This window comes from Populus nigra, chromosome 3, assembly GCF_951802175.1.
Source record: "Populus nigra chromosome 3, ddPopNigr1.1, whole genome shotgun sequence".
NCBI classification, from domain to species: domain Eukaryota; kingdom Viridiplantae; phylum Streptophyta; class Magnoliopsida; order Malpighiales; family Salicaceae; genus Populus; species Populus nigra.
In genome coordinates, this window is record NC_084854.1 from 1,973,912 (window position 1) to 1,988,915 (window position 15,004).

General features: G+C 34.8%; 2 protein-coding genes across 10 annotated transcripts; one reads left to right on the forward strand and one right to left on the reverse strand.

Moving 5' to 3' along the window:
• The first annotated feature begins 2,836 nt into the window (after positions 1-2,836).
• On the forward strand, positions 2,837-6,581 carry LOC133690282 (uncharacterized). 2 transcript variants are annotated; one of them, XM_062110514.1, is made up of 3 exons: positions 2,837-3,045; positions 3,129-3,228; positions 4,054-6,581. In XM_062110514.1, the coding sequence occupies exons 2-3, from the start codon at positions 3,166-3,168 to the stop codon at positions 6,304-6,306; spliced, it is 2,316 nt and encodes a 771-aa protein (XP_061966498.1). In that variant the 5' UTR covers positions 2,837-3,045; positions 3,129-3,165; the 3' UTR covers positions 6,307-6,581. The 2 variants fall into 2 exon arrangements, with proteins under 2 accessions (XP_061966498.1, XP_061966499.1); XM_062110515.1 differs by having other exon boundaries at positions 3,133-3,228.
• Positions 6,582-6,727: 146 nt separating this feature from the next.
• Positions 6,728-10,769, reverse strand: LOC133690283 (protein KINASE OF THE OUTER CHLOROPLAST MEMBRANE 1). 8 transcript variants are annotated; one of them, XM_062110522.1, is made up of 6 exons: positions 10,645-10,769; positions 10,454-10,545; positions 9,558-9,921; positions 9,371-9,462; positions 8,815-9,288; positions 6,728-7,912 (listed from the first exon to the last, which is right to left on the reverse strand). In XM_062110522.1, exons 3-6 carry the CDS (start codon positions 9,918-9,920, stop codon positions 6,961-6,963), a joined length of 1,881 nt encoding a protein of 626 aa, XP_061966506.1. In that variant the 5' UTR covers position 9,921; positions 10,454-10,545; positions 10,645-10,769; the 3' UTR covers positions 6,728-6,960. The 8 variants fall into 8 exon arrangements, with proteins under 8 accessions (XP_061966506.1, XP_061966507.1, XP_061966501.1 ...); XM_062110523.1 differs by having other exon boundaries at positions 9,558-9,925; XM_062110517.1 differs by having other exon boundaries at positions 10,450-10,545.
• Positions 10,770-15,004: the final 4,235 nt, after the last annotated feature.

Here is a 15,004-nt window from a genome sequence, read left to right on the forward strand (position 1 = left end):
CAAGCTCTTTTTCGATGTATTTGTCAAGAGTATGTTTGGTAAACAATTATGGATGAAAGTGATTTTGAAAAAAATTATTTTTTGTGCAGTTGTTTTATCTAAAATATGTATTTAGTAAAAATTATGAATGAAATTGCTTTTCCATCAGAAGCATGCCAATAGGAGGGTTGAAAGGCGAGCATGGCCCTCCAGGGGCTACAAAATGGCTGTAGCCTACCCAGCAATAATGACCTTCCAAGTAGAATTGTAATTCTGTATTTAAATAGAATCGAAGTTGTATCTGGACTGTCGTAATTCATTCAAAATATGCTAGAGCACTTAAATTTCTAAATTCCAACAAAATTTCATGTGTTGATTGCATTCTTTGTATGTATTAAATCCGCCCGACCCGAGAAACGTTTCAAAATCCAACCAACCCATTTTTTGAGTGAGCCGAGTTGTAAAATTAAATCAAACACAAAGTTAATCCAATTTGATGTAGTAAATCTGCAATCCTGCAGTTTCTTAGGGTTTGTAATAGGTTTTTTTTTTTCCATCACCTTTTCCTTTCTCAATCGATTCAACAGATTGGAGATCATTGTGAGGTTCTCAATAAGAAGCCTCTTTTTTTTTTTCTGACAGTTGATATCTGGCATGGACAGCAGTGCTGCTCCTTACCTTAGAAAAATTATGGTGAGCAGCTTTGATTTGCAAGGCTTGTTTTCATGAAAAACGGCTCTTGAAAATCTGAAAAGAAGCATCTCTGTGGACCGTGGTGATGATTCTATAGTATCTGCTAGGCATAAAACAACCATCAGAACAGGCCAAAACAAACCTCGCCAGGTTCAATAACAAGAAACACATTAAAGAATCAATATTAATTTGTATAATTTAAACAGAAATTAACTTTTATTACTTAACAAAAATAAAAAAAACAAACTAAACATTTACTGACTGCATGCAACTAAACCATAAACAATCCTTCTCTGACATCAATCAATCTCTATGACAGAAGCCACTGCCTGTTTTTTTTGTTTTTTTTTGAAGGGCTCAATGATTACATGATATCCAACAATCAACAGCACCCTCAACAAGACCAGAAATCCATGTATAGTTCCCAGGAAGTTGATCACTTTAGTACAACCTTAATCAGCTGCTGCAAAAGACCGCATGGGATTGAAGTAGATGTCAGCGAAATAAGATAAGGTGAGACCAAATCCAGTTAAAACAATAAAATAAATCCTATCTTTGGAAGTTAATGCAGCAGTAAGAAGAAAAACGCATGGAAATTGTTGCAGCTAATATCAAAAGATTTTTTACGAACTACAACTTCACCAATCACCTCCTCCATCTTCATTCAACCTTCATTATACTGTGCGAAATTATACTTTAGTATAATTTGTTTATTTGAGAATTCATATCCACTTCTTTTTAATTACAGACAATCGTGAGGGTAATCCACTATTTGTTAGTGGAAAGTGAAGTCATAATCACCACTTGATCTTCTCTCACGAAAAGTATAAAGCATGTTGTGTCATCCACACGAGCTAAAGCGAAGAGAGTCACGTGCAATTTATCGAAAAGGCCATGAATTTTACCAATTAAACCAGTTAATATCCATTTTAATGTTTCCTTTTAATTTGGTCCTTACATATCTGAAGCAGCCTAAGGAGCAAGTTCAGTGGCAAACGTTTGCCTCCCTTTAGACTTGGGTTCAGGTCTTGTCCAAAAAATAATCAACAGGATTACATGTCTAAATATCTTATTTTTGGATGAATAGCTCTTCATCATTTTCTTTTTCAAAAAATAAAAAATCACCCTGGCTATTCTATAGTTTAGTTATTTTTACACTTACCCTCTATATTTTTTAAAATTATAATTTACATTTTTGGTGAGTATAAAACAAGCTAAATTATAAAATGATTTATGATGTAAACTGTTATGCGACAACATGTAAATTATAATTTTTAAAATCATTCAAGGTAAGTGTAAAAACGACTAAATTATACAATGATTAAGTTGATTTTTTCTAAAAAATTAAAGATTTTTTATAGGTTTTTGGTATTGTAGTGTATGATCTCTTTTGCTTAGAAATACATAAAAAAAAAATTTAAATTTTTTTTATCTTTGATATTAAAATCATAAAAAAAACACTGAAAAAACATTAATTTAACAATTTTTTTTTAAATAAAATGACAAAAACAAAGTAGGGTGGACAATTATTATCCAACGTGCAAACAAAAGGGTGGTCTAAAATCAAAGGATCTGGCCTCTGGAAGGCTGTTGCTTTCCTTATTCGAAGCCTTCATTTACCACTTCCCAAACAGACAAAGCCCTTAACCAGTCACTCGTGGACCAGCTCGAATGGGCCCAACAATGGTGAAGTTCTTGCCTGCCGTACTTTTTTGTTCTTTTCTTCATCTTCTTCTTTTTATAACGGAGCGCAAGGCTATGTTACAAGAGTTATAGCTTCAATTGAATTTGATAAAACATGACAACTTGAGATGCAAATTCATTCTTGATCAATCAAGATTATAATTATTGTGTGATAAATTTATATATATATAATATAAATGAAAAATAAATCTATATATAAAAAATATATATATCATTATAGCTTCCATAAAATTAAAATTTAAAATGCAATTATCTGAACAGTGAAAAGAACATCTAACTAACCAAATTATTATTTTTATATGTAGTTGGGAAAAAACAAAAATTATTAAAATATCAAAGATATCAAAGGGCTTTATAGTATCGGTGTTGAAAGTTGATACGAGAATATCTTTAAACTCGAACAAATAAGCCCAACCCTAGCACTCCACGTAAGATAATGTTTTCCTTATCCAATGCCTTCACTTCACCTTGATAAAGCCCTTCAACCAAAAAAGGCCAAATAACGGTGAAGCTTGTGCTTCATGTTAATGTGACCCTCCCTCTTTATTTTCTCCCTTTCGTGTTGTCTCGGTCGTTTCATTTCCCTCCGAAGAAAGAATCCATGGTCCCAGATGATTCTTCTCCTTCACTTCTTGACTCTCAAGCCTGCCAAATCTTGAGTCTTGATCAGTAAGATTTATTAGCTGTTTTCTTTTCTTGTGAGAGTACTGGATAGATTCTTGATGGTTTATTGATTAGTGATTTAATGGCAGCTAGGTAGATAGACAGAGAGCATCGTGGCCTTGTCAAATGGGGTTTTCAGTTGCCCTTCGCTGTTATCTACCAGTCGAATCTTCTCTCCATTCCTCCAAGGTTTCTCCCTTTCTCTATTTGTATCTCAAGAATGAGCTTGCTTTTGTTTTCTTTTTGTTTTTGCAAGTGTTGTTTGTTGGTTTACTTTTTTTTTGTGCATGTTGATTCCTAAATTATTGGGGAAACTGAGGGGTTGTGTATTGGTTCTTGTTTTCTTTAGGCATCTATTGACAAATTGGAGAGATGGGTTAGTGCATGCTAAATCTTGGTAGAGAGCGGTATATGAATTTCAGAAGAATTTGTTCTTCACATGCATTAGGCTCATGCCAATGTGATAGTAACAAAAAAATTTACCATGAAATCTTGGTGCTTTCTGTAAATGAATCAAGAATTTTATTTTGGGACTTAAAGATGGTGAACTTATAATTCGGGTCTGGAGATTGAAGTATTCTTTTGTGTGTTTGTGTGTGTATAAGTTGGGAAAAGAATTCAAGGAAAAGATAGAGATTAGAGAATGTGGAATCTCAGTGCATGCTTCAATTTGGTTACATTGGGGAAATTGATATTGAAGCATGGTAATTGTAAATTCTATATATATATATATATATATTGGTGAAATTCGTTGTATGAATTCCAAGTTAACAGCCCCCCGCCCATTCTCTTGTCTTATTTTGTAAGTGCTTTCGTGTGTGGCCTGCAGTAAAATTTCAAATTTAGGTGATTTCTAAATTTTTCTCAAAATCTCTAGCTGAGTTGTAGCCAAATACTGGCAAAAATGGAAAGAGATGTCATAAAAAGAATGCTCATTTATCTTGATTAATTGCTGATTGTCATTAATATCCATTTCCTATACAGTATGTGATATGGTGAATTATTTTGCTGCAGTTTTCACCGAGGTTCAACTTGAAGCAGAACAGACTGGCTTTCATAACAACATCAAAAATAGAAAGCCCTTCACTGCAGATTGTCAAATCAATCTCAAACAACATGAATTCGAGCATCAATGAAAATGGGGCTACTAAACCTGCAAGGGTTCTTCTTGAGAGATTGTTTGCACAGACTCTGAAACTCGAAGAACAGATGAGTAGGAGCTCTCGCCTTCCCGAGGATGTTCAACCAGTGGTTAATCTTGAAATTCTGGAATCTGATCTTCTTGCTCTTTTGAAAGCCTTGAAGAAGAAGGAAGAAGAACTTCAAGATGCTGAAAGAAATGTTTTCTTGGAACACAGCAGATTAAATCAGGCAAAGGAGGAGTTGGAAAAACGGGAAAATGTAATTACAGCTGCTTTTTCTAAGCATGAAAAACTTGAAGGGGAGCTAAAGCAAGCAAATCTTAATCTAGCTTCTCAAGCCAGGGAGATTGAAGAATTAAAGCTTCAACTCAAGGAGAAAGAACAGGATATTGCTTCTGCATGTTCTGCACTTTCTCTCAAAGAAGATGAAATGGATAAAATGAAAACTGATTTGCTGAAGAAAAGTGAGGAAGTTGCTAGGATTGACTCTGAACTGAAATACAAGGCTCAACTGCTGAACCAAGCCAGTGAGGTTGTGAAGCGACAAGAAATCGAACTTCAAGGACTGCAAATGCTTATTCGAGAGAAAGAAGAAGAACTGGAAGTTTCTACGAATCTGAGGAAATTTGAGGAAGAAAAGTTAAAAGTTGTGGAGTCCAATTTGGAGGATCGGACAAGGGAATGGTTACTAATCCAGGAAGGACTGAACAAATTGGCAAAGGAAGCATCTAAACAAGTCAGAGACACTAATGAGGCTTTAGAGGATTTTGGAAGGGTGTATAAGCTTCTTGAAGACGTGAGATCTGAACTGATCTCTTCACAAAAATCTCTAGCATTCTCTAGAAAGCAAATGGAAGAACAAGAGCAGCTATTAAAAACGCAACTAGCAGAACTTGAAGAACAGAGGAAAAGTGTTATGTCTTACCTGAATAGTTTGAAAAATGCCAAAATAGAAGTGGAGAGTGAGAGAGTAAAGCTTAGGACTGCAGAGGCTCGAAATAAGGAGCTTGAACGAGACTTGTCCATGGAGAAGGAGCTGGTGGAAGAATTACAGAAGGAGTTAGAGAAGGAGAAATCTTCTCTGCAGCAGGAAATTGAGAAGACGTCTTTTCTACAACAGGAACTGCATCAGAAAAATATTGAATTTGGAGAAATGCAGCATCTTCTTCAAGCTAAAGAATCAGATTTGGTGGAAGCTAAACTAGATATCCAGAATTTAAAATCTGAGCAGGCTTCTCTTCAGCTTATACTGGAGGATAAAGATTTGCAACTCTTTGACGCGAGGAAGAATTTGGATGAAGTAAATCAGGAGGTCGCAGAGCTAAGGATGCTAATGAGCAGTAAAGAAGAACAACTTGTCCAAGCCACCACCATGATAAAGGAGAAAGAGGAGCATGTTCAGGTTATGCAAGATGAATTGAACAATACAAGGGTGAAAGTCTCTGAAGCGGAATCTGTAGTGGAAAGGATCGTAGAGCTTACAAACGAATTGGTTATCTCCATTAAAGATCAGAATGAACTAAGGCAATCCAACAATATGACCTTGGAATTCTTTCAACAACCGTTGGATGAACTAAGTGATGATTTTAGGTTGCAGAAGAAGCAGTATGAAACAGAACTCAAGTTTAGCAGAGAAAGCTTAAGAGTGAAAGAAATGGAAGTTCTAGCAGCAAAGAGAGCTCTCGCAATCAAAGATGAAGAGCTTAAAACAGTTCTCGAGAGATTGGATACAAAGGAGAAAGAACTGAGAAAATTGAAGGAAGAGGCAGTTGAAGATGCTAATGATCTGAGGAAGCTTTATTCTTTAGCGCAAGAGAGAATCGGTGAGAGTAGTGCTGGAGACTTGGCTATTGAGAAACTCAAACTAGAGGCCGCTCAACTTGAAGTTGAAGCTGCCACCAGCGCTCTGCAAAAACTTGCAGAAATGAGTCGAGAACTTTTAAATAAAGCAAGCTTGAGCATTGAGGCTGATACTGATATTTTCATGCCAAACGGCTCTGGTCCTGGCCTTGTTCTGTTAGAGAACAATGAATGTTTCAAGGAGGTTAAAACAGAAGTTGCTCGGCTGTCATCTTTGACTGAACAGCTTTTGCAAGATGCTGGTATTACTGTTGGTGCAGACTGATAGATTCTGAAGCTTAAATAGATTGTGTATAGGTATCTAACTTCCATTGTTGTGTTGCCAAAATCTGTAGTATGATGAGTTGTACACTGTGAGCATGTTTCTGTTGCACAGTTGTTAACCCGATCAGTAAGAGATTGCCACTATAATTTGGTACATATTGGATCTGGGCAACATGTCTTAGCTTGGTATCAAGCATCTACTGGACAGCATAGTAGCTGGCAGTATGTATGGCTGTGGGCTCATGCCATTAATTTTCTCCGAGTTTGGGTTTCCTATGTTTCGATTTTTGTTAAGTTCTGTATCTGGGTTTACATGGATGGTATAGAGCATGGCCACCAACTTCTTCCATGAATGGGTGTCCTAATTTTGCTTCCATTATCATGCAAGTCAAATGGAGAAAACATGAATAAAACATGAAACAAAACAAGAAACACTATCGAAATAGTGCTGGCTTTCAGAAACTGCACAAGCATACGTGCATCTTTGCATTACATATATCAAGAGCAAGCTTGACTTCATCGAAAGTAAATAATCACCAGCAGTAGTGCCAGTTCCTACCACGACTTGGAAGAAAGACGCTAAAAAGGATTTAAACACGATGCAGATAGTTAAAATGAATTATGTACAGGTTTTTGTGAACTTGAAAAAGCTCAGCTACCGCGCAGCAGGGCTAACACCAAGGATATTTTTAACGGATGGCGGAAACCATTGGTTGCTACCATTGCCGCTAGTCTGGTCATCCACATGTTGGCCATTACTTTGCACTGCACTACCCTGTCGCTTCTTTGATCTCCCTATTTTCTTCCCGACAAAAAATCCAACCTTCATGGCTGTAAATATACCCAATGCTATCACAAGAGGTCTCACAGCCCAATGAAAATCCTCAAAGTGTTGATATTTTTTGACGACCCCAGGACAGGAATTAAAAGAAACTACTTCCACTTCAGCTGGATCAGCCAAGAAACTGCTATTTTCTTGTCCGATTGTCAATCTTCCAGGAAACTTTACAATGAGGCACCCATTGGGCAGGATCCACCAAATCCTCCCAGTAGCCCAGGCCCCTCCTGTTTTACGAGGCCATTCAAATCGGGGGCTAAGAACATTAGCTCTCGGCCTCACAAACTGACCGACAAAGTAAGGTTCAGCCATTTGCAGCTCTGAAGAATTTCCTTTCCAGAGAGTTTCCACACCTATAAATCCAACAGCCACACTTCCATCACGTTTTATGGAATGAAGAATGCCCACTGGTGAGTGCCTTCTGTCTTCCTCCTTCAGATGTACCCAATCCCCAGCTGCAAGACCAAAAGTGACTCGTTCCAAGGTTGAGACAGGAAGTCTTAATGGGTCATGGATGCCGTGAACTCTCACCAAAACAAAACCATCTCGATCTGGGTCACGTTCTAAACCCACTACGGTTCCTTCCGGGACATCCATATTTTCAGGTTTGCAAGAGTTAGGTGGCCTCCTGGAACGCACCATGTCTCCCACTTGCAGATGATCCTTAGACAGAAACCACTCTGTGTAACCAGTGCCACTAAATTTCTCCAGTGTAGTTCTGCTGCCAAACCCTGTCCAGCCTCCATCTACAAAAACTGCATTCTGCGAGCTGCAAATTTTGTTGCAAGGAAAAACACAAAAGTACAAGGAGTGAACAAGAGAACTTCCATTCCAAAATAAGAAGCAAATACTCATAATGATCAATGAAGGGGAAAATCACAAGTCAAAGGAAAATACAGAGGGGGATTGTAAGATCAGACATGGTAATGCAATCCACCAGCACATGTCAATATCTATGAAGGTTGAGCAAAGAAAAACAACAAGTGGAAATCAGTGTATAAGTGTATTTATGACCAAAGGGGTGTCTAACCAAACCACGAGCGAATGTCAACTAACTCTGGAAAAACATCTGTTCCCTTGAGCATAAATTAGTCTCTTAAACTTACTGTGATTAGTTTGTATATATACAAAATAGATAGCATGGTGGAAGGAGGGAGGGAGCTAGTGAGAGAGTAGCATCAGAATTGTCTAATCCATAGGAGTAAGAACGAGAAATCACAGTATCCCACAGAATCCGTCTCCTCTTCATGTCATAGAAATGGACAATAAGGAAACAACATATACAGTGAACACAAAATTTTTTATCCTAAATGCTGTGCCATCTAGATTTGTGGCAAGGAGGCAAAATTTTCTGTACAAACATAAAATTGAAATTTTTTGGGAATAAAAGGTAATCAAATAAAAAGAACTAAGATACATATACAAGCATAGTTTGATGTCCAACAGGTATGCTTATCCAAACAGGCCATTTGTAAAGCTAAATCTAATGACACATTTACTATACGGCCTAAGTACCCATTTTATTGCATTCATCAGCATTTCCAAGGCAAGTGATGTCTAGAAGAAAGTAATGAAAGACCTAATTTTCATTTTACAAAAGATAGCAACATATGTTTGTCAGCATATAACAGGATTAGCATACCAAAGATCTACTTATAATGCAAGACCTACCTTTTAAATACACGTACTATGTCTGTCATCAAGGGCCGACTCCTCAAGTCATATTCAAAGCAGCCAAGAAGAACATTTTCAACTGGAGGAGGGAGGCCCTCAGGGATACGTGGTTTCTCTTGTTTCCTAACCACCAAGTCGTAAATTTCTTCAACTGACTTCCCACGCCAAGGCTGAACACCAGTCAACATCTCCACAACGCTGCACCCAAATCCCCATGAATCTGTCTCAAAGGATACTGGACCTCTTATTTCTGGCTGCCATTGTTCTGGAGCCATGTAGTTTGGGGTTCCAAGCCTCCGAGACATATCTGCACTTGGCAATGGAATTCCAAATAGCAGGAAAGGAATACCAACATCGCCCAGAACTGCTTGATCATTCTCATTAAGAAGGAAGCTACAAGGTTTAAGGTTAAAAACTAGGATTTCTTTAGCATGCAACTGTGCAATTCCCTGAGCCAACACTATCCCATACCTGCAAACATAAGTAAGCACTGAGGCTAGACTGCTCTTTGCTAATTTAATCATTCAGATTTTATGGGGAAAAACCAATTCACCTCAAAACATCAGGTAATGAGAGCTTCCCTCCTTTAAGGCGAGCCATTTTGTCCCCAACGGATCCCTCATAAAACTTCATCACGATGCATATCTATAATGAAATACAGGCATTAGTACTAATGATCTAATAACTAGCCAGAAATGTAATCTAATCATTGTATATCACACATAAAGGCATCAGCTCACCTTTCCATTTATAACTGAAATCCCATGTAGAAAACACACATTTTCTATGCCCTGACACTTTGAAAACAAATTATCAAACTTATCCAGCACAACCCTCATATGTTCCTCCTTAATGGGATGCAACATCTTGACAGCCACTTCATGACACTCATCATAATCTTCAGTTGATTGATGATGAGTAGCCAACCAAACATCACCAAAAGGTCCCCTCCCAATTCTATGTCTAAGTTTCAATTTCGCAGGATCAATCCTAGGAGTTGGCTGGCTTGACGAGGCCACCACAGTTCTAAGGTGATCAGGATCTTCATAAAGCTCAAACTCGAAAGGAGTCACGGGTTGAGCAGGAACAACTTTGCTGGCCATTCTATCTTATACAAAAAAGAAAAAATATGTCGAGTTAATTTCAAAAGGAAGACAAATTGACAAAAACCCATCAAACAAAATAATTGAATTGCAATAATATATACTGGAAAACAAGTATCTGCAACAAATCGATACAATCAACAATAAACATGCGAAGATAAAAGATCACAAAATATATCGTAATTATGCAGAACAAGCAAACTTCACAATAAATTCACAGACTTTATGCTCTTTATGTTTGGTAATGAAATGATCACTAAAAAAAAAAAACTCTTTTTCTCGGAACCCAAACAGTTCCTTAAGGACCCTGTTGGCTTCCATTAAAGGAAAGGAAAAAAAGCTGCAGTCTTTGAATATTACGCTCTCAACCCTTTACTTTTTGCTTCACTTGAACAGCAAAAGAACACAAAAAACATTGAAACCCAGAATTCATATTTTCATTCTCTAATTAATTCCTAACAATTTCTAAGCAATCAACCAAAGTTTCTCTCTTTAACAAACATAATCTTAAATTAAAGAAGAGAAATACCTACTCTGGAAGAACTGATTAAAGAGAGGCTTGAAGAGAAAATATATAGAGAGAGAGGCTTTAAAAAGCCTCAGAAATTTCGACGAATTGATTGAGCTGAATTAGGAAAAATAAAAGGTAAACTTGTTAATAATAACAATAATAATCTAGAAGAGTAAAGGACAGAAAGATTGAGAGTGAGAGAGAGGGAACAACCAAAGAAACAAAACAGTGATTTGCAAATGGAAGCAAATTTTGACACCACTAACAACAACAACTTAGGAGAGACTGTCTCTATCTCTCTCTTTAACATGGAAGGTTTGAGATTTTTATTTTTTATTTTAAAAGTATTTTTTAGAAATTTTTTTATATATACTTTAAATTAATATTTTTTTTTAGTATTTTCATCTTAATATAAAAAATAATTTTTTTTAAAAAAAAATTATTTTTATATATTTTCAAATAAAAAAACTTTACAAAATAATTATTTCCATACTTTAAAAGTAAAATAAAAATAAAATCTAATATACTCTTGATTATAATTGAGATTTTGCATCTAAAATGACAATTCAGTTCCAAAATTGGGGTCATTGCCTTTTCTTTTTTTTCCCACCTTTTTCTTTTAATATTTTGGGTCACTTGAATTATTGAAACATAGTTTGGAAAAATTGAGGAGATATCTCTTTAACTGGGAAAAAAGAGTTTGATAGACAATTATTTAATCATAATCGTTAGAACTGGTTTAGAGAGTAGTTTAAAAAAGAGGCTGGATCTATAGGCTATCAGGTCAACTCGACTATAAACAATTCTTTGTGTTGGCTTGTAATGTTTGAGTTATTGAAAACTGGACCTATTTAACTAAATTTTTTTTTTTTTTTTTTATGTTTGAGCGTGTTTGATAGTGTGGTTGTAGGTGTTTTTTAAATAACTTTTCGTGCTGAAATACATGTCAATGATATTCTTTTATTTTTAAAAAATTATTTTTGACATAAGCACATCAAAACAATTCAAAAAGTACAAACCACACTCAATTTTAGCAAAAAAAAAATCAAATTTTGATGAAACGCAGTTACAAACGCAATATCGAACGATACCTTAATATGTTTTTTTGAAATTGTGGTTGTGTTTACTTGGAATTGTGGTTATGTTTGCTTTTTAAAGTAATTTTTGTATTAAAATACATCAAAATAATATATTTTTTATTTTTTATAAATTATTTTTTAGATTAATATATCAAAATATGTTAAAAAATTAATTTTTAATAACTTTTTTAATTTTTAAAAAACATGGTTTGCACCATTAAACTAAACTACTATCACACTCATATACGAAATCCTCTGATTGACACGAACATATCCTTCACCCTAATTATTAATATTTACTGATCAGATACTAAATTTTAGATGGATTAATCACACTCAAATTAGCCAATACAGAGATATTTCATATATATATATATATATATATTCCGGGTTTCGTGTAATAGTAGCTTAATGAGGTGTAGTTGAAATTGCTAGTGTGTTTTTGTGGTTTGATTTGATTTTTAAAATGTTTTTAATTAAAAAAAGACTTTATAAAACATTATTAAACAAACGACTTGATGAGACAAAGGAAAGGCCAAAAGTGCCCTTTATTTATGATGCGACATGCATTCATTGGACGTTACGAAGCTAAGATAGCTGCAGTAGCAAACATGATATTGTAAAATAGCAGTCAATTTCCTTGTGAAGTGAAGAGATCAAGAACTTGCACCGCAAGACTGGCTCTGTTTTCTCAATCGAAAGACATGACAAAACACAAGCAAACTAAACCCAACAAGTCTAAGAAACCTAGCGTAATGGCCATGGACATGTGCAAGATGCGTCTAACCTCGGCGCAAGCCATCATGTAATAATCCAGCAAGCAATCCTTGTCCAGATCCCAACCCCCGTTCAAAAAACTGATATGAAATGCCAAGTAGGAATTCTGTTGTTGGTGATTACAGAGTCAGGTTATGGTTCTTATTAGTCGATTTAAGTTTTTTATTTTTTGACTTCAAAAAGTCGCAAGTGTTTTTTATTACAAATAATTTTTAATTTAAATCTTGTTTTAATTAGAAGTTGGGATTCTTTCCTTTTGTTTGAATTATGAATTAAAACTAAAAATTATAATTCAAAAGTCGTATACACACACACACACACAAATCTTAATTGTCAAACACAAGCGACCTTGATCAGCTATGGTCACCATGGATCTTTCTACATGGTTTTCAGTCACTGCATGTAGAGTGAGTTCCAAGTTCCTACCACATGTTTATGAATGCTCCCTGGAACTGGGTGCAGCCGGCCGATTACTTTGATCATCTGGTCTAGACGATGGTGTCCTTTCTCTTCAAATCATGCTTTGCACTCAAGTAGTTTAAGAATATGTCTTTTTCCTATCATTCATCCATCACTAAACCTTTGTTTATGTATAATATATGATGGCCGAAGCTAGCTCGGCAGCTTCTATTTGATATGTAGTGGTTAACACTAAATTTTGCTGGATAATCCGATGAGTTCATCAATGGTTAGCAAGTATGATGGTTCTAACAATGATCTTGCATGTATTTCATGCGCATCACACTAAAAATTGTAACAGTTGTGCTTGTTTAAAATGCTTGTATTTATTTGTGTTAGTTATTATTATTATTATTTTGTTAAAATCAAGGCTAAAAAATTAAATTAAATTAAACACGATAAAGTTGATCCAATCAGATCATAATATAAATGATAATAAAGATCCACATGAAAGTCATTAAAAAAAATAGAAAATCTATCAAAAAAGTATCCTAATTAAACCATAATTGGTTAGCCAATCTACCACTAAATTTATTTCTCTATAGACATAGATCACCTGTATATCTCAATCCTTTATTAATAAATCTCTAGCTTGTATAATTAGATTATAATTTTTGTCAATGATAATATTTATGTTGGTTATCCGGTTAGGCTTAGTCTATCCACTAGAGATGAATCTAGTTTAAATATTTAGAAGAGTTACTAGAAAAAGTAATCGTTTTTTCTACTTTATATATATATATATATATATATGAATGAGAATAACTCATTAGAAAATATAAGTTTTTTTACTTTGAAAGAAAATAATTCCTTTTCTCCTCTCTTTTCTTTAACTCTTAAATTTAACTTGATAAGATTTTTTTGTCACTTAAACACAATTGATCTAAGAACCAAAAAAGCAAATTCTCACTTCATCATTAAATTTCCTTTAAATCTACAATCTGGAAGCTACTACTAATCACTTACAAATGAAATTGCGCACCCTCACTATAAGATTTCTGCTTCTATTTGTTATTCAATTGCACAATGGTTTCTTCGTTAGGTAGAAAGCTCGAGGGTCATCTGTCGAATTGTTGCCTTACAAATACTCCAGTTTCAGATCAAAGAAACTGAATTGATTTCAAATCCCATTATTTTTCTACTGGTTACTAGAAAAGAACTGTGAGAGTAGTGTTTGAGAGTGTGGTTGTAGTTGTTTTTTAAAGTGTTTTTTACTCGGAAAAATGTGTCAATAATATTTTTTTTATTTTTTAAAAATTATTTTTAAGATCAGCACTTCAAAATAATTTAAAAATATCAAAAATATATTACTTCAAAGTAAAAAAACAAATTTCAAAATTTTTTGAAAACACTTTTGAAAAACACTCCCAAACAGGTTCATCTGAAAGAAATAAGTGTAGTTTGGTGTGTTTAGAATTGTGATAGCAGTGGCGGTTTAAAATGTTTTTCACTTAGAAATGAATCAAAATAATTTTTTTTTATTTTTTAAAATTATTTTTAATGTTAATACATTGAAACGAAATGAAAATATATATAAAAAATTATTTTATATATATATAAAAAAAGAATTTTGAGAAACACCGCGTTCCAAACACTCTTTCACAAATTCACCACCCTCTTGGATGTCTGGTGACACCTAACCAAAGATCAACGTTTCCAAATTACCTTTTATGCTTTGCTCAAGTCTCACCATTGGCAATCAGCATATAGCCAAATAAAATTAACATCCATTAAACCACAAAACAAGATCACGAGCACCACCACATCATCTTTAGAGGCCAAGGCAGTGAAGGTGCCAGAACAGATTCAAATGATCAGAAGAGGCTGTCAGATACTCTTATAAGGCAACTTTATACTGCCAGCTTGCTACAAATTTCTAGTTTATAGAGCAATTTAACCCAGTTGCCAAATTTTCATTTAAACATGGTAAACAACAAAACCTAAGAAACAAAGCATGTTAACCTAATTTTCATTGCCTACGTTCTTCATTAATGATGTTGCTTATCAAACTCAAATTTGTGTGATGACTTCAACCCATGCCATCTTTATTTACCTCTCCTCTCCAATTCCTACAACCTAAAGTTGTAATTACCTTCTCAAGTTTAGCAATGCCAGTTCACATATTGAAATAAGGCACACACAAAAGAAAACCACAAGCATCCGTTTTAGAGGCAAACTGACCAAAACTGACCAAAACGGGATGGTCACAAAGGTGAGAAAAGAGCTCTCTAAACTCCATCCTAATCTCCAAAACACAC